General features: G+C 55.4%; 1 protein-coding gene across 1 annotated transcript in view; it reads left to right on the plus strand.

Annotated features, from left to right (window-relative positions):
* Positions 1 to 25,169, plus strand: part of GRIK3 (glutamate ionotropic receptor kainate type subunit 3) — a 213,568-nt gene that overhangs the window by 148,836 nt on the left and 39,563 nt on the right. Inside the window, exons 5-9 of the mRNA XM_028113913.1 lie at positions 643 to 696; positions 9,656 to 9,829; positions 10,430 to 10,573; positions 15,736 to 15,843; positions 19,044 to 19,157. Of these exons, the coding sequence (XP_027969714.1) occupies positions 643 to 696; positions 9,656 to 9,829; positions 10,430 to 10,573; positions 15,736 to 15,843; positions 19,044 to 19,157 (594 nt within the window). The remainder of the gene's footprint in view (positions 1 to 642; positions 697 to 9,655; positions 9,830 to 10,429; positions 10,574 to 15,735; positions 15,844 to 19,043; positions 19,158 to 25,169) is intronic.

Consider the following 25,169-nt stretch of genomic DNA (forward strand, 5'->3'; position numbering starts at 1 on the left):
CTCGGGCCTGGCTGGGCTGGGGAGGGCTGGGCTTCCGCACACCTCTCTCTGGAGCCAGGACAGAAGGTAGTCTGGGGCTAACTCCAACAGCATTTCTCTAAGTGTGGCAGGCCCGGAGATGCTCACGGAAAAGCCAGACGACTGGGCCCAGCCTGGGCCTGCGGAATTTGGAATCTTTGCATGCAGAGTATGGCCCAAGATTCTGCATTTTTTTTGAAGATTTTATTTATTTATTTATTTGAGAGAGAGAGAGAGAGAGAGCACAGCAGGGGGAGGGGCAGAGGGAGAGGGACAAGCAGACTCTGCTGAGTGGGGACCCCAATGCGGGGCCTCGATCCCAGGACCCCAGGATCCCGATCTGAGCCAAAGGCAGGTGCCTAACTGACTGAGCCACCCAGGCGCCCCAAGATTCTGCATTTGAATCTGTCCCGGGTGACTTGGCTGCACACTCCAGTGCAAAACACACTGCTGTCTGCTAGCCAGTCATTGTTACTTCGGGGAGGTGGTCTCGAGGACATCCCAACTCCAAGTGGCCTACCTCCTCCAAACCCCTGCCAGTCTGGTCCTCCCCGCTGGGGTGCGGATGGGGAGGGGGCTTCTCGGGTACCCCCTGCGGACTGCTGATGCTCTGCTCTCCCGCAGGCCATGGCCATGGGCATGATGACCGAATACTACCACTTCATCTTCACCACGCTGGTAACGTACCTCTGGGTCCTGGCACAGGTCAGGGTGGGGTCCCCTCAGAACAAGGTCAGCCAGGTGGGGACCATTGTGGCAGCTAGAGGAGACTCAGGCTGGCCTTGCTTCCTAAGGCTCTAGGTATGGCCCCAGGCAAGGGCCCAGAGACATCTTCGTGGCCTGCCCATGTTGAGAAATGCCCTCGAGTTGTGACTCAGGGCAGTGAGTCTAGACCTGCCTGTGTTGACACAAGCCCCTCTGATGACTAGCCAGTCATTAACCTCCCTGCCTCAGTCTCTTCGTCTGCAAAATGGGTGCGATAATAGCTTCTACCTCCTAGAATTATGAGCTCAGAAAGTAAAATGCTGAGAGCAGTGCCTGATTGTGTGAAGAACGATGCAAGTATTAGCTGCTCTTATTAAGATGACCCTCGGCTCCCAGCTCACACGCTTCCCCATGGATGTCTCAGTCCTCACGCAACAATAGGAAATGCTGCTTTGGATTCCTGCAGCATCCGTGCTGAAGTCTGCCCACTCACTGTCAGCTGGGCCAGCCCACCTGCAGGCTCCAGACAGGTCCTGTCCAAACTCAGAGAACATTTAGGGCCATTTAAACCCATTAGGATAATTAGTTGTGGCCTGAAATCAGCAGAATAAAGAGATCCCTGTGCCAAAGGGGCACCCACACACAGCCACCCTGCCCTGGAGCAGACATTCTAGCACTTCCCTGGGGCCCTGGGTGGACTCTTCCACCCAGCCCAGTTCTGGGGCACTGACTTCCTGGCGCTGAAACAGGCTCCTGCCCTCCTCATCAGCCTTGCTCCAGCCCAACAAGCTTCTGCGTTCCCTCATCCATCTGGCACCCAGGGCTCCGGTGAGGGTCTCATGATGACTGGCACAAAGGCCCCGCCCTCGAGGAGCTCCCGCCCTGTGTGGTCCGCACCTCCAGGTCTAGCTCCTTCGCAGGTGTATGCCATCCCAGGCCCGGACACGTGGTCGTGGCACACAGTGGAAGGAGACATCGGTGTGGAGGGGTTGGTGGAAGGTAATTTGAGGCAGGAAGGGAGATGCTTAAACAGGGCCTTGAAGCATCAGTAGGAGTTCACCAAGGAGAGAGAGGAAGAATATTCTGCACAGATGGAACAGCATAACCAAAGGCCAAGATGCAGGTTAGCTCTTCACTGGAGAGCTGGGGCTGGCTCAATCTGACTGATTGCTAGAGCCCATTGTAGTCATCTGCTCCCAAATCCACGTTCAGTGGTAGTGCAGACATAGCTTGGAGTTGGCCGTGGGGGAAGGAATATTCATACCACAGAAGTTGGAAAATACTACAAATTAGGGTTTGTAACCTCCCCTCCACTGAGAGCTGGTTACTAAGCATTTACCAGCACACTACTGTTTCTTCCCCACCCACTGTATTTTCTGCCCTTGGCAGAGCTCTGGGCTCCCCCTGCACATGCTCCTGCTCCAGGGCTCAGATCTGGGCATCTGCCGGGAGTCATGTTGGGAGAAAGGAATTCTGGAAACTGGTGACTGAGATCAGGCACCTTCTTCCCCTAGTCCCTTCTGGATTTCTACATACCCAAGCTGACTTTTCCATGTCGTGTTATATCTTGGAAAGTCATTGGAGGCTGGAGGATGAGGCTACCAGATCTCCCACATTCCACCTCTGTTTGGAGCTGGGAGCAGGGCAGAGGAGGAAGGCCGGGAAGGTGCGGTGGGGCACGTTCATGGGCCCAAGGCCCTGTCCCTGGCATGGCAGCCCACCCATCCCATCCCGGGCATCTAGGGTGCTGAGACCGACTTCTGGGCCCTTAGCCCTGTGGCCTGGCTCGACCTTTCAGGCAAAGCTCTAGAGAAGGCACCTCCCTAGTGATGCCATGTTGTTCTCACTGATGCCATTGCCTTCTTGGGGTCAAGGTTAGAGGTCTTGGAGGGAAGCTCAGGGCAGGATGTGTTGTGGGTTGTCCTGCAGCCCTAGACAGGATCCGCTTCTCTTACTTTTTCATTTCCTTATTCAGGCATCCATTTATTCACTTCTGGCAGCCACGTACAGATGGTCTCAAGGCCCCAGGTTCTGAGCTAGGTGCTTGGGTGGGAGACAGTATGCAGAGTTGGATCCATACAAAGCTCACCAGTTGGCAGTCTTCCTTCATGCACATAAGGATCAAGGACTGTGCCCGATTCAACTGCCCCTGTCTGGTGCCCACAGAGTGCCTGGCATGCAGTAGGTGCTCATTAATGCTTGGATGAGTGAATGACTACCATACAAAGTAGAAGGTAATCCGTGAAGTTATCAACACCCTTGTCATGGCAACAGTTAAGACCAGGGACTCTGGTGCCCGCCTGCCTGAGTTAGAGTCGAGATCCTTCCACTTCCCTGGGCAAGTTACTTCAACCTCTCTGGACCACCTTTTCCCACCTACAAAATGGCCACAGTAACAGCGCTACCTCATAGCACTGTTAGGCTGAGTGTGCACTATGTCGAGTGCCTGATGTTTATTGAAGCAGCAGGTAAGAGTTCAGTGGATGAAGTACCTCCTGCTTACGTCTTCTGTGTATTCAGCATACGTCATCTCATCCACAAATTCAGAACGCCTCTCCAAGGGAGGTATGATCTCCCAACTTTACAGGAAAGTAGAAACTGAGGCTCGAGAGGTCACCCAGCAAGAAAGGGGCAGAAGGAGGGTTTTTACCAGCTGGAAGCTGTCCAGCTCCGGAGGCCTCTGCTAGGAGCTGTCACACTGAAAGCCCGCACGAGGCGGTGGCTGGCCTCCTCTGGCTGCACACGGCAGCAGTGGTCCAGATGCGGTGATTGACACGAATCGGGGGCATGGAGCCTCCACAAATCTCAGCAGGGCCCACTCTTCACGGGTTCCAAAGCCCTTTCTCCACATCGCTGCTTTACCTCTTCACAGGGCAGGGGTTTTGCTCCCCGTTGATGGATGGGCAAACCTGGAACCAGAGAGGTTGAGTGACTTGCCCAGAGGCTCCCAGCAGGTCGGGGTAGAGGCCTTGGCTCCTGACTGCCAGTCTTGTGCATGGCTGTCCCAGCCCCCTGCCTCTCCTCCTCCCCATGCCTCTCTGAGGGTCAGGGAGAGTGGATCTGCCCAGGGAGGCACAACCCTTACACACGAACAGCTCTGCAGTCTGCAAGGGAGTAGGTGTGTCGGCATGTGTCGGCGGGGAAGGGGTCTACCAGCATCTCTCCCAGCTGCCGCCTTGCCGCCCGCCTGCCTGCCAGGGCAGCAGCTGCGTGTCCCTTGGGCACTCCACTCCGGCCCATGTCCCCCTTCGGCCTTGGCTCCCACTCCGCGATCCTCCTTCCAGCCCCCGTGGGCTTCAGAGTCTACCTCATGATCCTGCCTCTTCACGCCCGTTGGTCAGTCAAGGCTGTATTTTGGGAGGCCGGTGGCATCTGGCATTTATTTGCTTCCCTTTCAGAAACCCACGTCACCAATGCGTCGCTGCTAAAAAAATTCTCCGAACTTGCTGCTTTCATGCAGTAGACATTTTAATTACCCCAGCGGCCATAATCCGCTCCAGCCAGCTTCGAGCCCTTCCTAGATAACCCGCGTTACTCAGCCCCAGCTGAGCCCCTGGTGCATGTCATGTGTAGGTAAAAGCCTGGAGGTGAAAAAAGAATTATAATAAATTAATAGATAAGCAATCACAATTAATGCCACTTCCCAGCAATAACAGTTATATCATGGGAAAGATATTTTCATCTGTCATTCCTTAAGGCAATGTTTTCTGAGCTTCGGCTTCTACCCAGTCAGACCCATGGGGTGCTAATGAATTAGTCTATTATGTTATGCTGAATGTTTCTAAAAGGTCCCTCGTCGATACTGAATTCAGTGTGTCAACATTTGGCATCAAGAACAGCAACTTTTTGCCAAGCGGCAAGGTTGCCCGTGGCTCACTGTGTACGGCGATTGGGGTCTCCGCTCAGGGCAGCGCGGACACAGAAGTGGAGCTGGACAAAGAGCCCTCTTTAGCAGCTCCCGTCATCCCTGCCCTCGTGTCACGGGGGTGGGGACGCTTGGTGCCGCAAGCCCTACAACACTTTGCACTCCAGGCTCGGTGTGACAGGGAGGGAGGTGACCCCAGCAGTGACACCCCATCACCCCCCCCGGGTTGGAATGGCTGCGGCCACCCCGTGAGTGTCAGCAGAACACATGCCACGTCCAGAGACCGGAAGGGCTGATGTCACCAGCCCCCAAGCCTCCCACCAGGGCCAGGGATGCCACCCTTCTCACTGAGTCCGGGTGGCCTCTGGTCCTAGAGGAGGGTGAACCGAGTCACGGACGCCCTGGGCAGGCTGATGCTTTGGCATCTTTCAGGCCTTAGGTAGTAGGTCAGCACTGCATTGGAGAGGAGGCTGGGCCCCGTGCTGGGGTGGAGTGAGAAGGGTGTTCCCTGGGGGCAGAGGTCAACTTCTCTTCCTTGGCCCTGGCAGTGAGCTCTGGCCCCAAATTCACATTCTCCATCTTGCAAAACAAAACTGTTCCACCTCCCCTTACCTGCCTTCTCCAAAGGCAATTTGGGGGAAGATCTCTTGATACTAAAGCAGGCCCCTTAAGGGTCTCACTCTCCCACCCCCCAAGGCAATTTACCAAACCCTTCCTAGCCTCCAGCTTCATTGAGAGCTCCCCCTGAGAGGAGGATGTGAAACACTAGTCTCCCATCCCAGGCCCTTCCCAGCGCTGTTTAGGTGCCCCAGAGAGCTACTCGGCTGGCTGACCCTTCTTTCCACTTTGGGTGACAGGGGTGTTTGGCTCTGGGGTTCAGGAGACAGACACAGATACTAACAGTTGTTATCAGTGGGGGTGAAAGGCAAGAGGTCCCAGGATGAAAGCGGAAGCCCCCTCGACCCACCCTGTGGTGCATGTGTAAAGGAGTAGTCAGGGGAGGCTTCCCGGAAGAGGTGCCACTTGAATTGATTTGAATCTCAGAGAATAGCCCACCTAAGAGGGTTGAGGAAGAGAGACAGCCCAGCCAGAGGCTAGAAGATGCACAAATGCCGGCATAGCGATGAGAAGCTACGTGATGGGGGCAGGGGCAGGCGTCAGCGAGGAAGGGAGAAGGGGAAACTGGTTTGGTTCCTGAAACAAACATGGGAAGGGGTGGGAAGAAAAGTGGGGCAGGAGGGCGGTGGAGAGCTTTGTAAACTAAACTAAGGAACTTGGACTTCATTCTGAGAAGGTAGTAAGGATTTATAAACACAGGGTTGGATTGATCCTTCCGAGAAACCCCTCTGAATGCTGTGTGGACTGCAGGCTGGTCACGGGACGGGGGGGGCTTGGGAGCTGGACTGCCTGGGTTGGACTCTGTTGCTCCACAGGTTAGCCGTGAAGCCTAACCTCTCTGTGACTCAGTTCCTTCCTCCGAAATGGGGTGAAAGTAACACCCTCCCGGGATAAGGTGGAAATGAGAATTCAGTGAGTTAATGCACAAAAGGAACTTAGAACGTGGCCTGCTGTTCCGAGGTTCGCAGGAGCTCATAGCTGTTAGCTCATCGTGATTGTTCCTATATTGCCAAGACGGGTAAGGCAGGAAGGACCCAACCCCTCTCTGCTCCTCTCCTCTGACAACCGGGCATGTCCCTGGGGTCGTATCCCATGACTGTCACAACCTGCTGCCAGAGAATATTGGTCAAACACTTAACTACGTCTACCATGCACCAGATGTGCTCTGCGCACATCCATGAACCCACTTCTTCCTCATGACAACCCCACCTGCTAGGTCCTGTTATCATCGCCTACGTGTGGCAGCTGAACCCACCTGAGGTGAGGAGGGTAGATGCACCTGGAACCCAGACGGCCTGGCCTCGCAGTCTGTGCCCCCGAGCTTTGCCGGGGCTGTCTCCATGCGCCGCGCTCGGGAAGGCGCCGTGGGGAGAGAGGCTTTCTTCTGGGCATGCCTTCCCCATGCCCCTCCGCTCCTCTGATTCCACACGTGTCCCCAGCTCAGCCCTGTCAGGAGTCATGACTTAGATGAGGGGCTTCTCAAATCCCAGAGTTGCCAGGCCGCACCCCAGACTCTCCATGGCCTATACTCCCCAAAACAGCTCCAAAGACAGTTCGGGTGCATATCGCGTGTTTGGCAACCACGGGGGCATAAAGCACAGGCGTTTCTTGAATAAGACAGACGGTGGTGTACCACCCGCTGTCCAAGTGTGTGGGAGGGAAACCCTGGATTTGGAGTGCTTCTAATTTCCATGGTGAAAATACTCCCCCCACAGCTGGTATCAGGTGACCAGTGTGAGGTGACTGGAAGCAGGAAGAAGTGCTAACAGTTAGCTCGCACAGGCCAGTGCGAGCCAGCTCCAACACCCCACCGAAACAGACCTGGGTACAAATTCTGCTCTGCCTTTTTTGAGCTTTATGACCTCAGGCAGGTCACCTCATGCCCCTGACCCTGTTTCCTCATCTGTAGAAGGAACACACTGTTAAACAGCTACTCTGCAGGGGTGTCAGGATGGGGTGGTATCCTCCATGTGCAGGGCTGAGGGCAGTACCCACCCTCCACTCCCCACTGAGACTGGGGCAGGCACCCTCTGGCCCACTCGGTGAGACCCCTTCATCTGCTGACGACCCCACCTCCTGCTCCCACCCGGCCCCTTCCCCATCCCAAGTCCTGGCCTAGAATCAGTGCCCTAGTTGTTTGGGCAAAGCTAGGACTAAATTTTCTTACCCGGGGTTCAAGTCTGCTCCAGATCTCTCCCCAACATCCTATGCCCTAAACTTTCAAAGAGGAAGCCAACACCACGCATTCCAGAAGGAGCCCATTTTGAGGGTGCAGCAGGAGCAGGAAGAATTTAGCATCAGTCGGGAATATGTGAGAGACCAAAGGAAGCCAGCACCATGCGGAAGGGCTGCTCCGTGAGCTCATCATTCCTCGAGCTGCCGTCGAGTTCATGGAAGCCTGGACTATGATGGGCTGGGTTTTAGTCCCAGTGACTGCAGCCATGCAGAGAACAGTACAGCCTGTGGGCTGTCTTGCCTCTCTCCCAGCACAGGATGGAGCATATGAGTTGAGGGACCCTCGAAAGAGGAGGGACCGGAGGCTGGGACAGAAGATAGCTTGATGAGAGTAGAGCATAGAAAAGAATAGACAGTTGACCAGGAGGACCTTAGGACTCAGTTTCTCAAACCACCAGTAGGAAGGGTCTGCTCCTCCTAGGCTACCACCCCCTATCTCCTCGACACTGCCACTTCTTCCTAGTTTAGCACCTGCCTTCTCCCTCCATGCACACACACCCTGCCCAATCCCTCTCTGCCTCCTTGCCCCACCGGCTCCCCTTGCCCCAGAGCTGGAGCTGCAGAGGGCCTGAAGCTCGTCTGCCCCACACGTTAAGGCCAGTATTCCTGGTCCTTAGGCCGGGGCCTACTCCTTACACCAGACTGGATGCCACCTGGCCGTGGACAGATGGGCTGACTGCTGGTCTGTTGCTCCTAGGACACAGCGGGTGTGGAGGTCTGGCTGATGATGTCGGAGGTGAGGGGAGAGAAGAAGGCGGTGGTATTCCTTGAGTCCCAAGCAGAAAGACTATTGTTTTTATTGAATTATAATTGACCTACAGTATTATGTTGATTTCAGGGGTACAAGATAGCCAATCAGTATTTTTATACATTACAAAATGACCCCCACAAAAGCTTTGGTTATCATCTGTCACCATACAAAGGGATTACCAAGTTGTTGACTGCGTTCTCTATGCTCATTACGTCCCCATGACTTACTTATTTTATAACTGGAAGTTTGTACCTCTTAATCCCCTTCACCTACCTTGCCCATCCCCCCACCCCTCTCCCTTCTGGCATCCACCAGTTCTCTGTATTTATGAGTTTGTTTTGTTTTTTTAGATTCTGTATATAAGTGAAATCCTATGGTATTTGTCTTTCTCTGTCTGGCTTCACTTAGCATAATGTCTTCTGGGTCTATCCACAGTGTTACAAGATGTCAGGATGTCCTTCTCTCTTATGGCTGAGTTACATTCCTCCGTATGTACACACCACATCTTCTTTATCCGTTCATCTAGCGACGGACACTTGGGCTGCTTCCATATCTTGGCTATTGTAAACAACGCTGTGGTGAACATAGGAGTGCACCTATGTTTTCAAGTTAGTTTTTCTGTTTTCTTCAAATAAATACCCAAAAGTGGAATTGTGAGATCATAGGGTAGTTCTATTTTTAATTCTTTGAGGAGTCTCCGTACCGTCTTCCAGAGCGGCTACACCAGTTTGCATTCCCACCACCAGCACGCAAGGGTTCCTTCTCCACATCCTCGCCAACACTTGTGGATGTCTTTTTGATTTTAGCCATTCTGACAGGTGGGAGTTGATTGCTTCTTGTGGTTTTGATTGGCATTTCCCTAATGATGAGGGACGCTGAGCTTTTCAAGTACTTCTCCCTTTCAGCCTATTCATTTTGTCGATGGTTTCCTTCACTGTGCAAAAGCTAGAAAAAAATATTTTAAAATAGCCTTTTTGGGGGTGGGGGATACAACAACTCCCCTCAGCTTCCCTTGGAGATGCCCAGGCCCAGTGCTCTTTGTCCCCCCCGAAGTGGGCACCCCCGTCGTTGGAAGTGACCATCATGACCATTATCACAATCATCTGATGTTCTGGGCCAGGCCTTTCATGTGATCTGCTGCACCAGTCCTATAAAGGAGGCAAGAGCCCCATTTTGTAGACAAAGAATCCAGCTGAGCCACATGCAGGGGGTCCAGCAGCGAGTCCATGAGGTCAGCCACCAGGCAGAAGGCATTCCAGCTGATCCCCCCTCCGGTGCTCCTGCGGGTACTCCACCGCCGCCGCCGAGCCTCACCTCATGCAGGGCAGGGCTCTGCAGGGAGTTGCCACCTTGGGCTCCTGGTGCTCCAAGAAGGGCGTGTGGGACAGTGGTGGCCCAGGTGAGGGGTGGCTGGGGTTTACAGCAGGCCACACCTTTATTTACTTGAGCCTCTTTCTGTCAAGGATCTGTATGCGTTAGACCTGGAGCCCTACCGCTACTCAGGGGTGAACCTGACGGGGTTCCGGATCCTCAACGTGGACAACCCGCATGTGTCAGCCATCGTAGAGAAGTGGTCCATGGAGCGGCTGCAGGCGGCTCCCCGGGCAGAGTCCGGCCTGTTGGATGGCGTGATGATGGTATCCCAGCCAGGCGGGCCAAATCCAGGGGCACCCCTTCCTTGGCAGCCCTCCCCGTTCCCTCTTCTGTCCTCTCTCCCCTACTTCCTCCCTATCTCTTTCTTCCCTCCCACCACTTCCCTTCCTAAGACCTGCTCTGGATCAGCCAGACCTTAGGCTGGGCCCTGGGAACACAAGGAATCAGACACAGCCACCCCCAACCCCAAGGGTGGTAGGGGAGGCTTGTAAACAGGTTGTTACAGAGTCTGGGGGTAAGGACCCATGTGTCCTGGGCACAGAGGACTTTGAGCTCTAACCAGCTGGAGCCTAGGGAGGCAGAAAAGGAGAAGGTGTGGACAGGGCCTAGGAGAACAGGAGTGATGGGATGAGAAAGGAGGGCTTAGAATGAGAAGGTCTGAACTGCAGAGAGGGTGGGAGTTGGGTGTCTGCCGAACAGCAGGGGCACCCAAGCCCGGCCTTCACGGAGGGCATGGACAGGGTCACCCTGGGCCTTTCCCTTGTCAGGACCCCATATGCCTGGTGGGGGAGGGGCTGAGCAACTTGGGCCAAGGACCCTCAGGGCTGGGGAGCTGCTCTCAGGCCCTGTGCCCTCCCCTCCAGACTGACGCGGCCTTACTGTACGACGCCGTCCACATCGTGTCCGTGTGCTACCAGAGGGCCCCGCAGATGACCGTGAATTCCCTGCAGTGCCATCGGCACAAGGCTTGGCGCTTTGGCGGCCGCTTCATGAACTTCATCAAGGAGGTGAGTGCTCCCCCATCATCCCCCCCAGGGCCTCCTCCCTGGGGGTCTTCGGTGCTGCAGAGCAAAGGCGCAGGTGTGGGAGGCAGGCAGAATTGATTTCTAGCCCACACGAATCTGGGCACGTGGGTTCACATCTCCGAGCCTCCATTTCCTTGGGTGAAAATGGGCTGGACGGGACCCATCTCACAGGGCGATTGAGAGGGCTATGGCCCTGGAGCCTAGGAGGTTCTCCGTGGGCGGTCCACGTTGTCAGCAGGACCTGCCTGGGCTTTCCAGTGCAGCAGATGAGGGTCTCTGCCCCGGCTGTGTGACCTTGGGCAAGCTGGAGAACCTTGCTGAGCCTTGGCTGCCTCATCTGCAAAATGGGGTCCGAAGCATGCCCCCTCAGAGGGATGCCAGGCAGCTGAGACGAAACCCCTGGGTGGAAAGAGTTCAGGGCAATGGGCGGGGCAGTGGAGGCTGGCCGGATAATCAGCCCTACGTACTCCTCTTCATGTTCCGGGTCCTCCGGGCCCCGGCTCTGCTGGCTCCGAGGTGGTTGTGAAGTTCCATCCGTGGGGCTGATTCAGAGGAACCAGGAGCAGAACTCTGTCCTGCTGCAAGACGGCCGTTGACACTCACAGTGCCAACCGATAATTCTGAAGGACTCTCCATCATCCTTGTCCTTGTAAGCTGTGGACGGCTCTTCACCGTTCCCATTTTACGGGTTGAGGAAGCTAAGGCCAAGGCCAAGCATCCTGGCGGCATCGCAATGAGTTATGCAACTTTGGGTGAGAGGATTAACATTTTGATTCTCAGTTTCCTTGACTGTAAAATGGGCATAAAGAGTACTTGCCTCGGTGTTGTTGAGAAGACGGTGTGCAAACTGTCCACGGAGCATCTCGCCCAGGACGTGGGCAGAGTCAAATCCCAGTAAATGGTGGATGAAGAAGGCTCGGGGAGAAGATCGGGGCAGGGTTATCCTGGGTTGGAGGGAGAGACCATGTCCAGGCGACTCCAGGTGCCGTCGAGAGAAGCCCTCAAGGAGGGTTGTAGAACGATCTCTCCGTGGCAACCACACTGGACCAGGGTGAGGCAGGCTACTTTGAGCGTTCATTCAGTTATTCAGCAGCTAGTTGTTGTGGTCCTGCTGGGTGCCAGACCCTGGGATCCAGTGGGGCTGAGACGGACGAGCCCCTGCATTCACCAAGCTCACAGCCCAGGGAGGGAGCCGACATGAATCAAGTCCTGGCATTCAGGAATGTAATCCCACGTGCAAAGGAAGGCAGCTCCAAGGGGGTATATAGCAAAGAGACCCACCACCTTACACACAGCAGACAGGGTGCCTTTCCCCAAGGGCTGACATCCCCCCTTGCTGCTTGGGAAGGGCGCTAAAAGGAGTGGGGATGGGACATGGGCTGTAGAGTTTGACGCTCATGCCCGTGGAGCTCGTCTCTGCCTCCCCCAGCTGTGTGGCTTCACACGTGTTCCTAGATGGCCACGAGCATCCGTTTCCTCACCTGGCAAACACGCTCTCACCATTGTGGTGAGGGAGGCATGAAGTCCTTGGCACCAGCTCCCCTCACGCCCAGAAGGGGCTCCATCCGGTATCAGTGATATTGGCATAAGAGGACCATGATGGTCCCTTCTCATCCAGCCCCTCAAAACTGCAGAAGAAGGCTGATTGTCCAGTGCCCTGAGCAGGCCTGGTTAGCCTGGGAGATCACCCGCTTGTTTCCCGGGAGTGCTGAGGCCTGACTCCTAGCCCCGGCTGCCTCCTTCCTGGGCAGACCTCTGACAGAGGGGCCAGAGGCCCTTCTGAGGGGGTCGGTGACCCAAGCCACAACCCTGGGCCCCTTAGGAGCCACACAAAAATGCCTTTGAAGCTTCACCCACTTTTTAGCTGTGTGACCTTCGACAAGCTGCTGAACCTCTCTGTGCCTCCAGTCTGCCTCTGTACTCTGGAGATTTTCCTAGGGTTGTTGCAGGATGAAGCGAGTTAGGGTGTGTGTGGAGCACTTAGGCCAGAGCCTAGCACAGAGCCAACGCCCAACAGAGGGGCTACCCTTATGTTGTCTCTGTCGTCACGACTGCCATCCCTGTGGCTTCTTGTTCCCTGGTGGGTTTCCAGCTAACGAGGGTCCCTGGGCCACATAGCTTTGGGGACCCTCACCCTGCTCACCCCTGACCCCTTGGAATTTTTGAGGCTCAGTCTGCAGCCCTGAGGGGAGCAGGTTCGTCACTGCCCACACTAGAGGAAGGGGCCCCCTTCTCCCTCCCGGGGCTGACCGGCCCGCTTTGGTGTACCTCCTGTTTCCCGGCCGCCGGCCCAGTGAGTGGCCCTCAACACTCATGCTCCTTACAGAGCCCCTTCAGGGACATCTCTGTGACACCTGCACCTTAGGGCGGTGGACATGGAGGCCTAGTGCAGCCACGTGGCTTGCCTGCAGTGCCGCAGCTGCCCGAGCCTGGGCCCCGAGTGCCCTGCTTGAGCCCAGCATACCGTCTTCCCTCAGACCATTTCCAAGTTGCTCGTCTCCCCCATCTGACTGCGTGACAGTAAATCATTTAAAGACTTGGCATTTCCGAGAGGAGCTGGAAAATACCAGGCCGGAGTTCAGAGCGTGTGAAGCATCTTTCATTTAGCGAGTCTGGAGCGGTGGCTGGAAGGGGCGGGCAGGCCGGGAAATGTCACGGGGAGGGGCTGTCCCCGGCTCCCTGCCCTGCCCTGGCCCTACCCCCCCACCCGGGGCCCACAGGCAGTCCAGGCCCCTGCTGGCATTTCCTTCCTCTGTAGCTGACAAGGGGGAAGGCTTGGCTCCGAATGCAGGTTTGAAGGCACCTGCTGTGATTTCCCCTGGGGGCCAGGAGAGAGCCTGAGGGTACAGAGGAGGGGGAGCCAGCCAGAGCTGAGCCTCTCTGTGAAGCCATAAACAGTGGTCTTCACCTTCTCTGGTCTTTTCATCTCTGTCCCCAAACCGCGTTTCCGGCCCCCTGGGCTCTAGAAGCCTCTCCCACAGAACTTGGGCATAGTGAGGCCAAGCTCTTCAGCTCTGTTCCTGCAGACCGGGCTTCTGCCCTGCACCACCATGATGTGGGATTTGTATATGGCTCAGCCCCTCTTTGAGCCTCAATGTCTATGACCATAAAATGGGGGTGACAGTGACACCCACCTGGCAGGATTGTCATGAGACAAAATCAGCGCATTCAGGGAAGGAGGTTAGCCTTCTATGACAGGATTTCTACTGAGGCCTCGGGCCCTGGCCCAAGTGACCAGCCCTCCTCCCAGCCAAGCGCCAGCCCTAGTCCAAGGAAGCTCCATGGAAGGAAGCAACAAAAGAGTACTAATAATATAGACCACTTAGTTGGGGCAGCATAGGCCAGGCACTTGCTAAACACTTTATACATCTTTTTTAACACTGAGGAAACAGGTCATTTTCCCCTTCCTGAAGCTCGGAGAGGTTAGATCACATTCTGTCTAACTCCTTTTAACAGCCTCCCGGACCCCTTCCAGGCCCCACCCCTCTGCCTGAGTTAGTCTACCTAGCTGCTCCCCCCTGCACACTTCCCACGATGCCTTAGAGCTGCCCAAGTGTTTGGAGAGCCCTGCGGGTGTCACTGTGGCCTCCAGCGATCCATGATCCCATGAACTTGGGTGCCACACCGTGAGTGTAAGCATGAGTGTCAGGAGCGTTGGGCCAGGGAGAGGCCCTGGAACCTTTTCCAGAACCTCCAGGGCATCCTGACCCCAGTGTGGCAAAGCAAGGACTGCGATTTTCAGGCCTTCCCCTTCCACATGCTCTGGCACCTCCTTCCCCAACCCCGTCAGCCCGCAGCTCCCCCTGGTTCCCAAGGACTCCAAGTTTGTTCTCCCAGACTCAGAAAGCCGGTGGCATGGGGGTGTTCACCTGGGTGCCCGCGGCCTCCTACCTCCACGGAGGAGGGAGAGAAGGGGCATAGCTCCAGCCCGGGTGCTGGAACCCTGGGACCCTGGGACCCGAGCGGCAGGGTGGGCTCTCAGCCACTCGGTGAGATTGGGGGATGTGCTGGCCCCAGGGGGCCTGCTTCCTTGTCTGTGAAATGGGGATGGTGACCTCACCTGGCCCACCTGCCAGGGCGGCAGGTTACATGCTCTGAGCAGCGGGAAGTACTTCGTAGGTATCCGCTGGGCCTCCAGGAAGGGTATCTTCTAGAAAGGAGTCGGCAAACCTTTTCTGCCACAGGCGGGAGAGTGCCTATTTAGGCTTTGTGGGCCAGCTGGTCTCTCTGTAACTATTCAGGCCTGCAGGCACTGGGCCAGAGAAGCCAAAGACACTAAGTAAACACATGGGTGTGACCGTGTTCTGATCCACTGTTCACAGAAACAGGCCGCGGAGGAGTTGGGGCTGCCAGCCGTGGATTGCCCATCCCTGATCTAGAAGAGTGGGGCTCTTCTCAGCTCGGGGCTGGGGTGTTCTCTGAACCCCGGCCTCTCTGTGCTAGCCATATTAATGGCAATAAAAGATGACAAAACCTGCCATTTGTTCAGGGCTCTGGTATGTACTGAGCACCGTCCTAAGTATTTTATGGGATTTATCTCATTCCACCCTCCTGGCATTTTGGTACTATTACAAATTCCATTTTGTAGAGGAGGAACCTGAGACAGAGAGGTGAAGTGGAATCCCCCAGGTGGCAGAGCTAACAGCGGTTGGACCCGGGCCTTCTGACCCCTGCATTCTTAACCGCGACCCCGTGGAGCCGGGGCCGGCGGCGGCAGTGGGGGTAGCTTCTCTGTCTCCTCCAGCTCTCCTCCAAGCGTCTGGTCTTCCAGCCAGGATTGGCTTGGCCCCTTGGCTTTTCCGCTTCCATGCAGGTCTCGCCTGCCCCACGCCGCCCACCTGCCTCCTTGCCCCTCTCTGCGGACCCACCACAGGCTCCGCGGGGGCTCAGTTGAGTGCATCTGAGATCGATGTTGTACACGAGAAGGTGCAAATGTAATGCTGGCTAAAGAGCATAATAGAATTTATGGAAATCGCTGGCTTGCACCACAGCCCGTGCAATGATGGAGGTGATTATTAATTAATCATGGTCTTGGGGGAACAGTATCAGTGCAAAGAGTAATTAAAATGAATCATTGTACAGTTGTACCGAGTGATGATTTATGAGCCCGAGGAATTGCCGCTCTGCCCTCTCCCTTCCGGCAGGCTCAATGGGAAGGATTAACTGGACGGATTGTTTTCAACAAAACCAGTGGCTTACGGACAGATTTCGATCTGGACATCATCAGCCTGAAGGAGGACGGCCTGGAGAAGGTACATGGGCTCAGGAGAGGGAGGGACAAGACCTCGGGGGCTTGACATGCCCTGGCATGGCCTGTGCCTTGGTCCTTTGGAGAACATGAAGGCGTGGTCGGGCTGGACGGGTGCAGAACCCAGTGGCCTGGCCGTGGCCAACACCCAAGCTGTCACTCTGCGAGCAGGGGCCACTGGAGATTCTTAACCTGGGAAAAGTAATGAAAGGCTCAGGGGGCAGAAAGACAGACCTGACTTTGGGTAACAGAAACTTCAACAACAAGTGGGTGCCTACCTGGGAAGTAATGAGCTCACTGTCCCTGGAGGCATTTAAGCAAAGATTAAGCAACATGATTGCTTGTCTGGGAACTGGAGTTCGTTCGTTCTTTGGAGAGAGGTTGAAGTGCATGGATTCTGAATTCCCCCCTCTTGGTTTCTAAGTCCTCAATGATTCCAGGGGGTTTGGATGAGGATCGCAGGCCCTTTTGGGGCTGGGGCCTCCATCTGGCCACCAGCAAATGTCTGTAATGAGGCCAGTTCTGCTCTCTGGGAACAGTCCACATATTCTGTTGAGTCAGGCTGCTGGGCTGAGGAGATTCAACATTAGCCCCTAATTCTGCACATCCTTGGGGCCTTTAGGCCAGGGGCTCGGCCACCCCCTTTTGCACCAGGGCATCTGTCCAGCCCTGGGAATGGGGTATATGAAGTGCAGGGAGCAAAAGCCCGGAGAAGGAGGGGCTGGCTCTGAGGTCTCTGGGCCTTCAGGATGCCCTGATTACTCTCCTGTCCACCCCTGTCTGCCCTGGGTCAGGCCTCTCCCGTGGATGATTTTAGCACCCAGCCCTGGCTTCTCTACCTCCACTCCTGAGGCTCCGGCCATCCTGAGTGTATACACACACACACACACACACACACACACACACACATGCACGCATGCACACAAAGCTTCCCAACGCACAGCTCTGCCCGGCTCCGCTGGTACCCATGGTCCCCCAGCACTGAGTGAAGCTCTGGCCTCTCACCTGAGCCTTTATGGCCCTCCAAGAAATAACCCAGCCTGCCTTTCCAGGCCCAGCTTCCATGGCCCCCAAAACATTCCCCATGGCCCAGCCATGCCCACTCCCTCGGGCCCCTCCTTTGCCCACGTGGTCACCTGGTTGTAGGAGTGGCCTCTGGCTCCTGGGTTCGCTCCCTCAGGCACACACCTGGCTCTGGCTGGGTTGTACCTTGTGGCCAAGTTGACTCCATTCACGTCTGAGTTTCCCCACAGACTCCCGGGGGGCCCTTGACAGGGGTGTCCAGGGAAATCCCACCTTCCTCTGCCACTCTTTCGTGCCACATACAGCATCAGCCCCTTAGGGACAGGGGTTGTGGCTTCTGCTCCTAAGATCAGGGAGACCAGCTGGTCCAACCTCCTCATGCTAGGAGTCCTTGAGGAGCAGTCTCCCGGCTCCTGTTTAAACCTGGCCGCGCAGGGGGGCCCTTCCTGGTCCCCAGCATTGCTGCAGTGGGATCCACTCAAGTGGCGTTTCATTTTTGTTCTCTCAGCTGTCGGTCTCTAGGGCTGGCCTAAAATTCCGAGGGTGGCAATTAGCCGCACATACACCGCGGCGGCGATGCACTCCTGGGCCCGCAGCAGACCTCAGGAGTGGGTCACGAGAGCACTCCCCATCTGAACCCATCACAGCAGCCTTCTCCCAACCAAAGGCAGAGTGCCTAGAGCCAACACCCGGGAAAAGTCCTCCTACTGTCCCAGGACGAAGGCTGACCTGTGCCATCTGGAGGCTCCTGCTCGCAGCCACCTGGAGCGTGGGCAGACAGCCTCTGTGGGGCTCTTGCCTCCTCGGTCCTGACTGTGCTCGCATCCCCAGGGCACCTGGGGCCTAACAGGGCGCATGCAGCTGGAAGTCCGTAGATGCGTGCGGGGGCGAGGGTTTCAGCTGCTCGGGAACCACTGGACAGATGTCTGTGGGCCCTCCAGGTGGGCTGCTGGGGACCCTCGTGAGCTCGGCCCACTTGAGAGAAGGACCTCTGACGCCATCTGCCTGTCTCTCCTGTGGGCTCTGCGGGGGTCTGCACAGACAGAAATCCTGCCTGGAGAGGGTGCTAAGCCCAAACACAGCCACCCTGCCTCTTGTCTCATGGCTTCTGTTTGCTAAGCCGGGTCACACTGATCCCGCCCGCTCCCGCCGGGGCTCTGGGAGGATTAGAGCAGAACTACCCAGGCATAATTACATGGCTCCTGCTACCAGCTTTGAGCAGCGCTCTGAGTGGGATGTTTGTGTTCGGCCTCTCTGTTTAATTCATTAAGTTTCCTGAGTGCCCCCCAGCTAGGCCAAGGACAGAGTGGGCATGCCAAAACCTTCCTTGAGGGAGAAGACCCGAGAGGGGGGTGGAGCCGGGCAGCGGTGGACCTTCACGAGGCCCCGGGTGTTAGAGGATTGGTAAACTGGATCTTTCCTGGCCTCCTCCAGCTTTGGGCCTGATAGCAACGAGCGTACTGTGGGGACACAGATGATGCCACCTTGGCCACCCTATTTGCCAACTTTAGAAGTAAAACCACAAAGCTAGCTGCTTTTGAGCCCAGCGGCAACCAGGCCCACAGGGAGGGCCCTCGTCTCTGGTCTGCCACCCCCAAAACAGTTACAAAGGCCAGCTCCTGCCCAGAGTGCCTTCCCACAGGTGCCATGTCTCCTCCGCTGTTGACCCATTCTGCAAATGCTTAGTGAACGTCTCCCTTGCTCCAAGCCCTGCCCCGGACTGTGGAGGGTGCATGGCCCTGGGAGGTGGCACCAGAGCGGAGACCCAGTGAGTGAGCAGCTGGGTGCCCAGGCTCTTCCCCAGGAAGAGGGGGTGCCCACTGGGATCAGAGTGCATCTGCCCCAGGACCCCTGATTTCCTGGTGCACCTGCTCCACCCCTGGCTGGGCTGAGGTCCCTGGACTGTCTTTATGCTCACCTTCTCCTCTGCGTTTTCCCCACCAGTTGTGCTGGGGTTGCCAGCAAGGGGGAGGTGGCAGAATTCTGGAGACTCGACACCTTGGGGCCCTCCTCCCACAAGAAGAGAGGCAACAGGGTTGTCCGAAAGGTTAGCTCGCAGCACGTTAGCTGTGATGACGATGCTCCCGAGGAAGGGGAATGAGTGGATGGTCTTGTTGATGTGGAGAAAGGATGGAAAGACGGGGGGCTCAGCCCCTGTTCTCTGTGTGTCTGTCCGTCCAGGTTGGCGTGTGGAGTCCTGCGGAGGGGCTCAACATCACGGAGGTCGCCAAAGGCCGAGGCCCTAATGTCACTGACTCTCTGACAAACAGGTCGCTCATCGTCACCACTGTGCTGGTAAGAGCCTGCAGCCCCGCAAGAGGGATGGCATGAGCCGGAGACGGGCTGAAAGGACCCAGACTGGGCACCTCTCAGGGCTATTTCGAGACTGGAAGATGGGGGGTGGGCATGGAAACATGGAGTGTCCCTCAGAAAGCCCTCAGTCACTGGAACAGAGCAACTTGCCCATGGTCACAGGCCAAAGACCACAGGGGCTGGCTGTCAGCGGCCTCTTCCCAAAGACAGAGTGGGCTGGCCCTCATGCCTGTCTGAGATCTGCTTGGAAGCCCATCTGCAGAGGCCTGTGTGTTTGCATCTCCCCCCACCCACCCACCTACCCCTGAGTCCAACTACAAACCACGATGGGGTAGATGGAAGGAGGTTAACCTGCCCTTTGCCCCAGGACTCAGGCCCTGCCTCTTCACCTCAGCTCCCAGGGAAAAGGCGCTTCTCGCTAGTACCCCCAGCTGTGATGGGTGCTCTGGCCACACCCAGAGAGCCCAGAGGTTCTGCGGGGAGCCCACACATGCCACGGTCCACAATGCCCATCCCGAGAGCTCTCCTCCGTGGTCACTCTACCTGCCACCCTCACTCCATTCCCCAGGACTGAATAGCGCCAAGGAGTGGCTCTTGGCATCTCCCAGGCTCTCTGCACCTTCGAGCTCAGGATGGGCAGAAAGACGCACCCACACCACTGGCCTCTTAACTGGCCAGTGCTGTGGCCCCTCCGCATGCACCAGCCCTCCCTGGAAGGCCTCCAGGGTCTCAGGACCCACCCTTTCAGAGACACAACACTGCTCTTGGGGACCCAAGCTGGGCCATGCGGGGGAGAGGCAGCCTGATCACCACCCAATAACTTCTGACCAAAGACCTTTGGAGGACAACTCGGTCAGCTTCTCCTTCTAATTAAGCTCATACAATATAATAAATACAATACAAATAAAACAAATCCTGTACAGAGCAGAGGGCTCAGCCCAGTTTGGAGTGTTCCAACCAAGTAAGGCTGCCTGGGATGGAATCAGAGAGTAGGGCTGGGCACCCGGCTATGGGCCTTTCCACGGTACTGGGGTATGGTTTCCCCACCTGCTTCCCACTGGGGGCAGCTCAACTGGGGCCCACAGAATGGTCCTTTGCCCTCCTTCTCGTGTGACTCACCAGACGGATGCTTGGCGGTGGGTGGTGGACACCCCAGAGCAGGAAGGGACATGGTAGTTAAACCCCAGCAGCTGTAGCCCATGGGTCTCACCCCCAGTGTCCAGGGTTGTAACCACTGAGAGGATCCATGTCAAGGGAGCCCTAACAGTGGTTCTGGACATACTGTCGATGGAGCCAGGATGGGAGGGCTGGGGAGACAGCTGTCCCTCCAGGTTTAGGCATGAACCCCCCCACCCCCGAGCACCTCCCCCAACACCATACATCCTACCTGCCTTTATTGATCAAATTTTTGTTAACTAAAAAAAATAGAGAAATCAGACTACTGAGACGAGTAAGTCAAAAGATTTCATCGGGAACAGGGGAAAAATTGTAAAAAGAAAAAAGATCTAAAAAAGATTAAAAAGAAATAAACAAAAAAGAGCAAAGGAATTAAAGACTGATGAGCAACTGAAGGGATATTGATGTGGATGCAAATAGAAAAGAAGAGAGTTGAAAGGAAACAAAAAAGTTAAAGGGAAAATAATAATGAGAAAAATGAAAATAAAGCACAAGATGAAAAGGGAAATCATCAAGGAAGACGAAAAATTAAAATAAATAATTAACAGCTCCAGCTAGACAAGGTAAAAAATGTAAAACCAAAATGTCAGAAAGCAAGAGGATAAAAGTGTGACAAAGCTAAAATATAAAAGGGTAAAAATAAAATAATAAAAAGGTAGTAAAAGATTAAAAACAGAGCTGCATAAAATGTGAGATATAAATAAAACACTTTGCACAAGATGAGATTAAGAAAGGTAAAACTAGTGCGCTCGGAGAGATTAAGAAGAAGGGTAATGACGTGGGCCCAGATGATTCCGCCACAAAACAATGCCCTCAAGTGAGTGGCAAGCTAGACGTAATATGCCAGGATACCAGATACACACACCTTTAAAGACCACGGGTATGCATTTTATTAAATTGGCAGCAGCCTGATTTCAAGGGCATAAAACCCTTCTGCAAAGGTGCTCGGGATTTGCTTACACCGCAGAGGCAGGATCCGGCAGACATCCTACGCCCTTCTTGAAGCTTCTTGGTCAACACTCACAGCTTCTTGCAAAGGTCCGGACCTGATGCACTCGGTCCCTTGATGGAAGTCCCACTCGCAGCTTCCCGCTGGCTCTCAGGCCCCCACCCCCACCCTGGGGATAGGGGAGGAGAGAAACCCCTCTTGGCGCATGGCCTGCACAAAGTTCCATCTGTCCCACTGCCCCTCATCTGGGTGAACACTAGCTCAGCAGCTGCTGGGGACATGCAGTGTGACCAGGATGCAGGGGCAAGACTGTGATGGTTAAGAACACAGACCTTTGGGTCTGAGCCCTGGCTTCACTGTTAATTAGCTGTGTGACCCCAGAAAATTGCTTAACCACCATGCTTCTGTTTCCCCACCTGAAGAAGAGAGGTGATAATAATTGTATCTACTTCATAGAGTTGAGAGTCTGATGGATTGATAAATCTCAATGGCACAGAGTGCGTGCCAAATGATAGCTGCTGTTGTTACTAATGACTATTATTGATTACAAATCCAGGCCCTGGTGAGCTCAGGTTTAGTACAGTATGCAGAGTGTTCTAGAGAAAGCCTCGGTTTCTGCCCACCCATGAGCCCTGAACTTCACTGAAGACTGACCCCTGACCACAACCACAGAGGTTCTCCCCAGCACAGGCTACCTCAGAGATTTCGAACTTGCATTCAACAGAACCCCAACACTCCCCATGGTGGACACTCCCCAGCCTCTTGCCTCCTTGTTTCCTGACTGGTCCCTGAAGGCATTAGGGTTTGTGACCTCGACCTCCTGAGTCCCTCACAGCTCTAGTCTCCTATTGATACGTCAGACTCCAGACCCAACCACGACCTCATCGTCTGCTTTGCCCAAAGTCTGAGCTCCTGGGCCTGACATCATGATAATTCCCTCCCCTTGGCCCCCGTTGGCCTTGACCTCTGACATGGCTGCTGACCCACCTGAAGCAGATGTCCCACCCACCGTCTTAACCCCATCCTGCAGTATCAGATGCCCACATGGACTGGGGGCGGCCCATGATTGCTGTCTGCATCCCCACTGCCCAGAGCTCATGAAGGGTAGGGTCTGCTTCTCCCTGTGGGTCCATGAGAGAAGGCCAGTCTTTCCTGGAGGAAGAGAAATGGCCAGGAAAACGTCTGGAGGATCCCTGATGGGGCCAGGGGGTGTGACACATAGCCTTTGCTCTGGTCTCCGAGAAACTCTCTGTGTCCAGCTAAAAATGTCTTCAGAGTCTCCTGAGTGAGAGAGGCCCACTCCCACGCAAGGACGGGCCTGGGGCCTCCTTCCCAAAAACCTCAAGCTGGTCCAGATGCTCCTGAACATCTCAGTGTGGTCCGCCTGTCTCAGAGCCCGGTTGGGGGTGGGGGGGTGCTGTTCTCAGGCTGGGGCTCTTTGGGATAGCCGTACCAGTTGTGGAGAGTGGCCCAGCCCAGCTGCTCTAGCTGAAAACCCAGCCCCAGCACTTGGCAGCGTGAAAGCAGGGCCAGCACGTCCTGTGAGTGCACTGAGGACCCAGGCTGCCTGCAAGTGTGTTGTCCGGGCAACGGCACTTTGAGTGACAGGCAGGTACCAAAGCCCAGCTCAGGAACATCCAACTGCTTTGCCCCCAGAGAATAGGGCTGGACCCCTAATCAGAGGGGTTTCTGCTCTTTCTTTTCCCTGGAATCTGGGCACGACAGAGGGCCGCAGCTCCCACTGGGCTGCCCTAAACCTGCCTCCTCTCCTCCCCTATCCCGAACCCTGGAGTTAGGAGCAAAGGGTGCTTTACCATGGACACACAGATGGACGGAGCCCTAACTCCACTCACTCTGGCCCCTCAGAGCTGCAGATGGCCTTCTCCATGCCTGAGGTCGAGAGCCTGGAAGCCTGCCCTCTCCCGCCCCCTCTCTGCCTGGCCCCAGCTTCTGTTCGGGCTCTGCTCTTCCACAGGCTCATGAAAAATTCATCCACTCCAACCTCAGCTCACACACTGAGAAAACACACCTGCCTCACTCCTGGGGGCCCTGCCTTTGAAGGTTCCGAGTTCTTCAGGCTGCTGAAGAAAGCAGCAGTGTTGACATGCGTGCGGTTATGTGTGTGGGTGTGGGACTGGCCCAGCCACACTCGGGTGTCTGGAGACACACTGACGGGTGTATTTGTGCCGTGTGCATGTTGTGACCTCGTAAGACTCAACCACCAGGCAGGACCCCTAGCACGGGGCAACAGGAGAGGCAGAGAAGCAAAAGAAGGCCAGGGTGTGGGCTGGGAGGACCATCCCAGGCCAGGGACCACCGTAGGCCCCACCTCTGGGGTGGGCAGGACTCCCAGTGCTCTGTCCTGGTTCTAACAGGCAGAAGCCAAGGTCCTGGGTGCAGAGCCTTTCGCCCCTGTGGCCAAGCAGGGCTGGGCTGACAGAACACCAAGAATGTGGTACTTAGTGCCGGTGGCATATGGTTCATACAGGTGTGCACTTGGGTGGACGTGTATCGATGCTGCCTGTGTCCGAAGGGGGCTTGGGAATGCAGATATCGGGCAGCTCACCCTTGCATCCTTCCCCCCAAGACCCCTTTCCAACCCCACAGGTCCAGCCGCCGGGAGAAGCTAAGCACAAGGCCCAGCTCTCACGTTGGTGTAAGTGATCAGAGAGAAACCAGACTGAGAGAGCTGGCCACGAAAAGTCGGAAAAGGTTATTTTTCTGGACCCCTGTTTCCTGTGGCTTGTTGAAGAGAAATATTACCGCACTCCTATGGCTGTTCTCCCAGAGCAATAGGAGAGCATGAAGTTATGAAATTGAGGGCACCTTCACTGAGCAATCGATTAGCAGCCGAGAGAGCTTGTGAATTGGCTGTCTGGACATTTCCAGTAATAAATTGTGAAATAGTCCATGAATAAGTAGTTGGCAGAGTTCAGAATTACCCCCTAGGAAATGTTGCAGGTCTAGAGACACATTACTAAGGCGAGCACCATTTTAATGCTCTGGGCTTTGGCTGTTAAATATGTATGCCATCCGCAAAGCACTTCCCGAAATTAATGGCATTTTACAGCTGCTCCGAAGGCAGCGTATTTATATGGAGATGTATAGATTCTGGGGCTGTGGTGGCTTCACAAATGAAGTGCTAATTTTAGAGAATAGGCCCAGGGAGGGGCGTGGAGGGAGGGTCAGGAAGTGAGCTATCTCAGGGGCCTTTCCTGAAAGGTTTTTGGCCACCAGCTATGGTTTTCAACCTTTGGTGACCTTGGACATGGTCTCTAGGCTGGAAAGGGCACTGAAGTCACGGGCTACCCGGCAGACGGAAAGAAGGTAACGATATTAATAAAAATCAATCAATCAGTCATATTGACGACTTACATTTGCCAGGCTCTGTTGTAAGTGCTTTTCATATAGATTGACTCATTTACTCCTCACAGCAACCCTGTCTGGTGGGTTCTAGGATTCTCCCCATTTTACAGAAGGTGGTAGATTTTGTCCAGGAATCTGTGTGTGGTTGGTGATTCCCCTGGGAGAGCTAGTACCTTCTCTCCAGTTCTTTCCCTGAGCTCACATCAGGGCCAACAGGGACAGTGGTATACTTTGTTCACTGCACAAGAATATCCGACCAGAAGGATGGGGGTTGGGGGGATTGAGGCTCCTGCCCCCAGGCCCTGTTCACCGGGCCCCATGCCAGGGTTCGTGGCAGCACCTTCTCAGAGATGGATTTGCACGATGGCAGTGTGTGCACCAACCACAGCCCCCTTCCCTCCAGGTAGCCCCCCACAACTTCCCCGGCCCCACCTGGGCTCTTCTCACCAACCCTGTGAGCTGCCTACTTGGTTGCAGGGTGGGGATGGGAGGCAGGGAGATTC

Source organism: Eumetopias jubatus, unplaced genomic scaffold (assembly GCF_037043125.1).
Source record: "Eumetopias jubatus isolate StellerSeaLion01/CBP00866 unplaced genomic scaffold, mEumJub1_p1.0 scaffold_4, whole genome shotgun sequence".
NCBI classification, from domain to species: domain Eukaryota; kingdom Metazoa; phylum Chordata; class Mammalia; order Carnivora; family Otariidae; genus Eumetopias; species Eumetopias jubatus.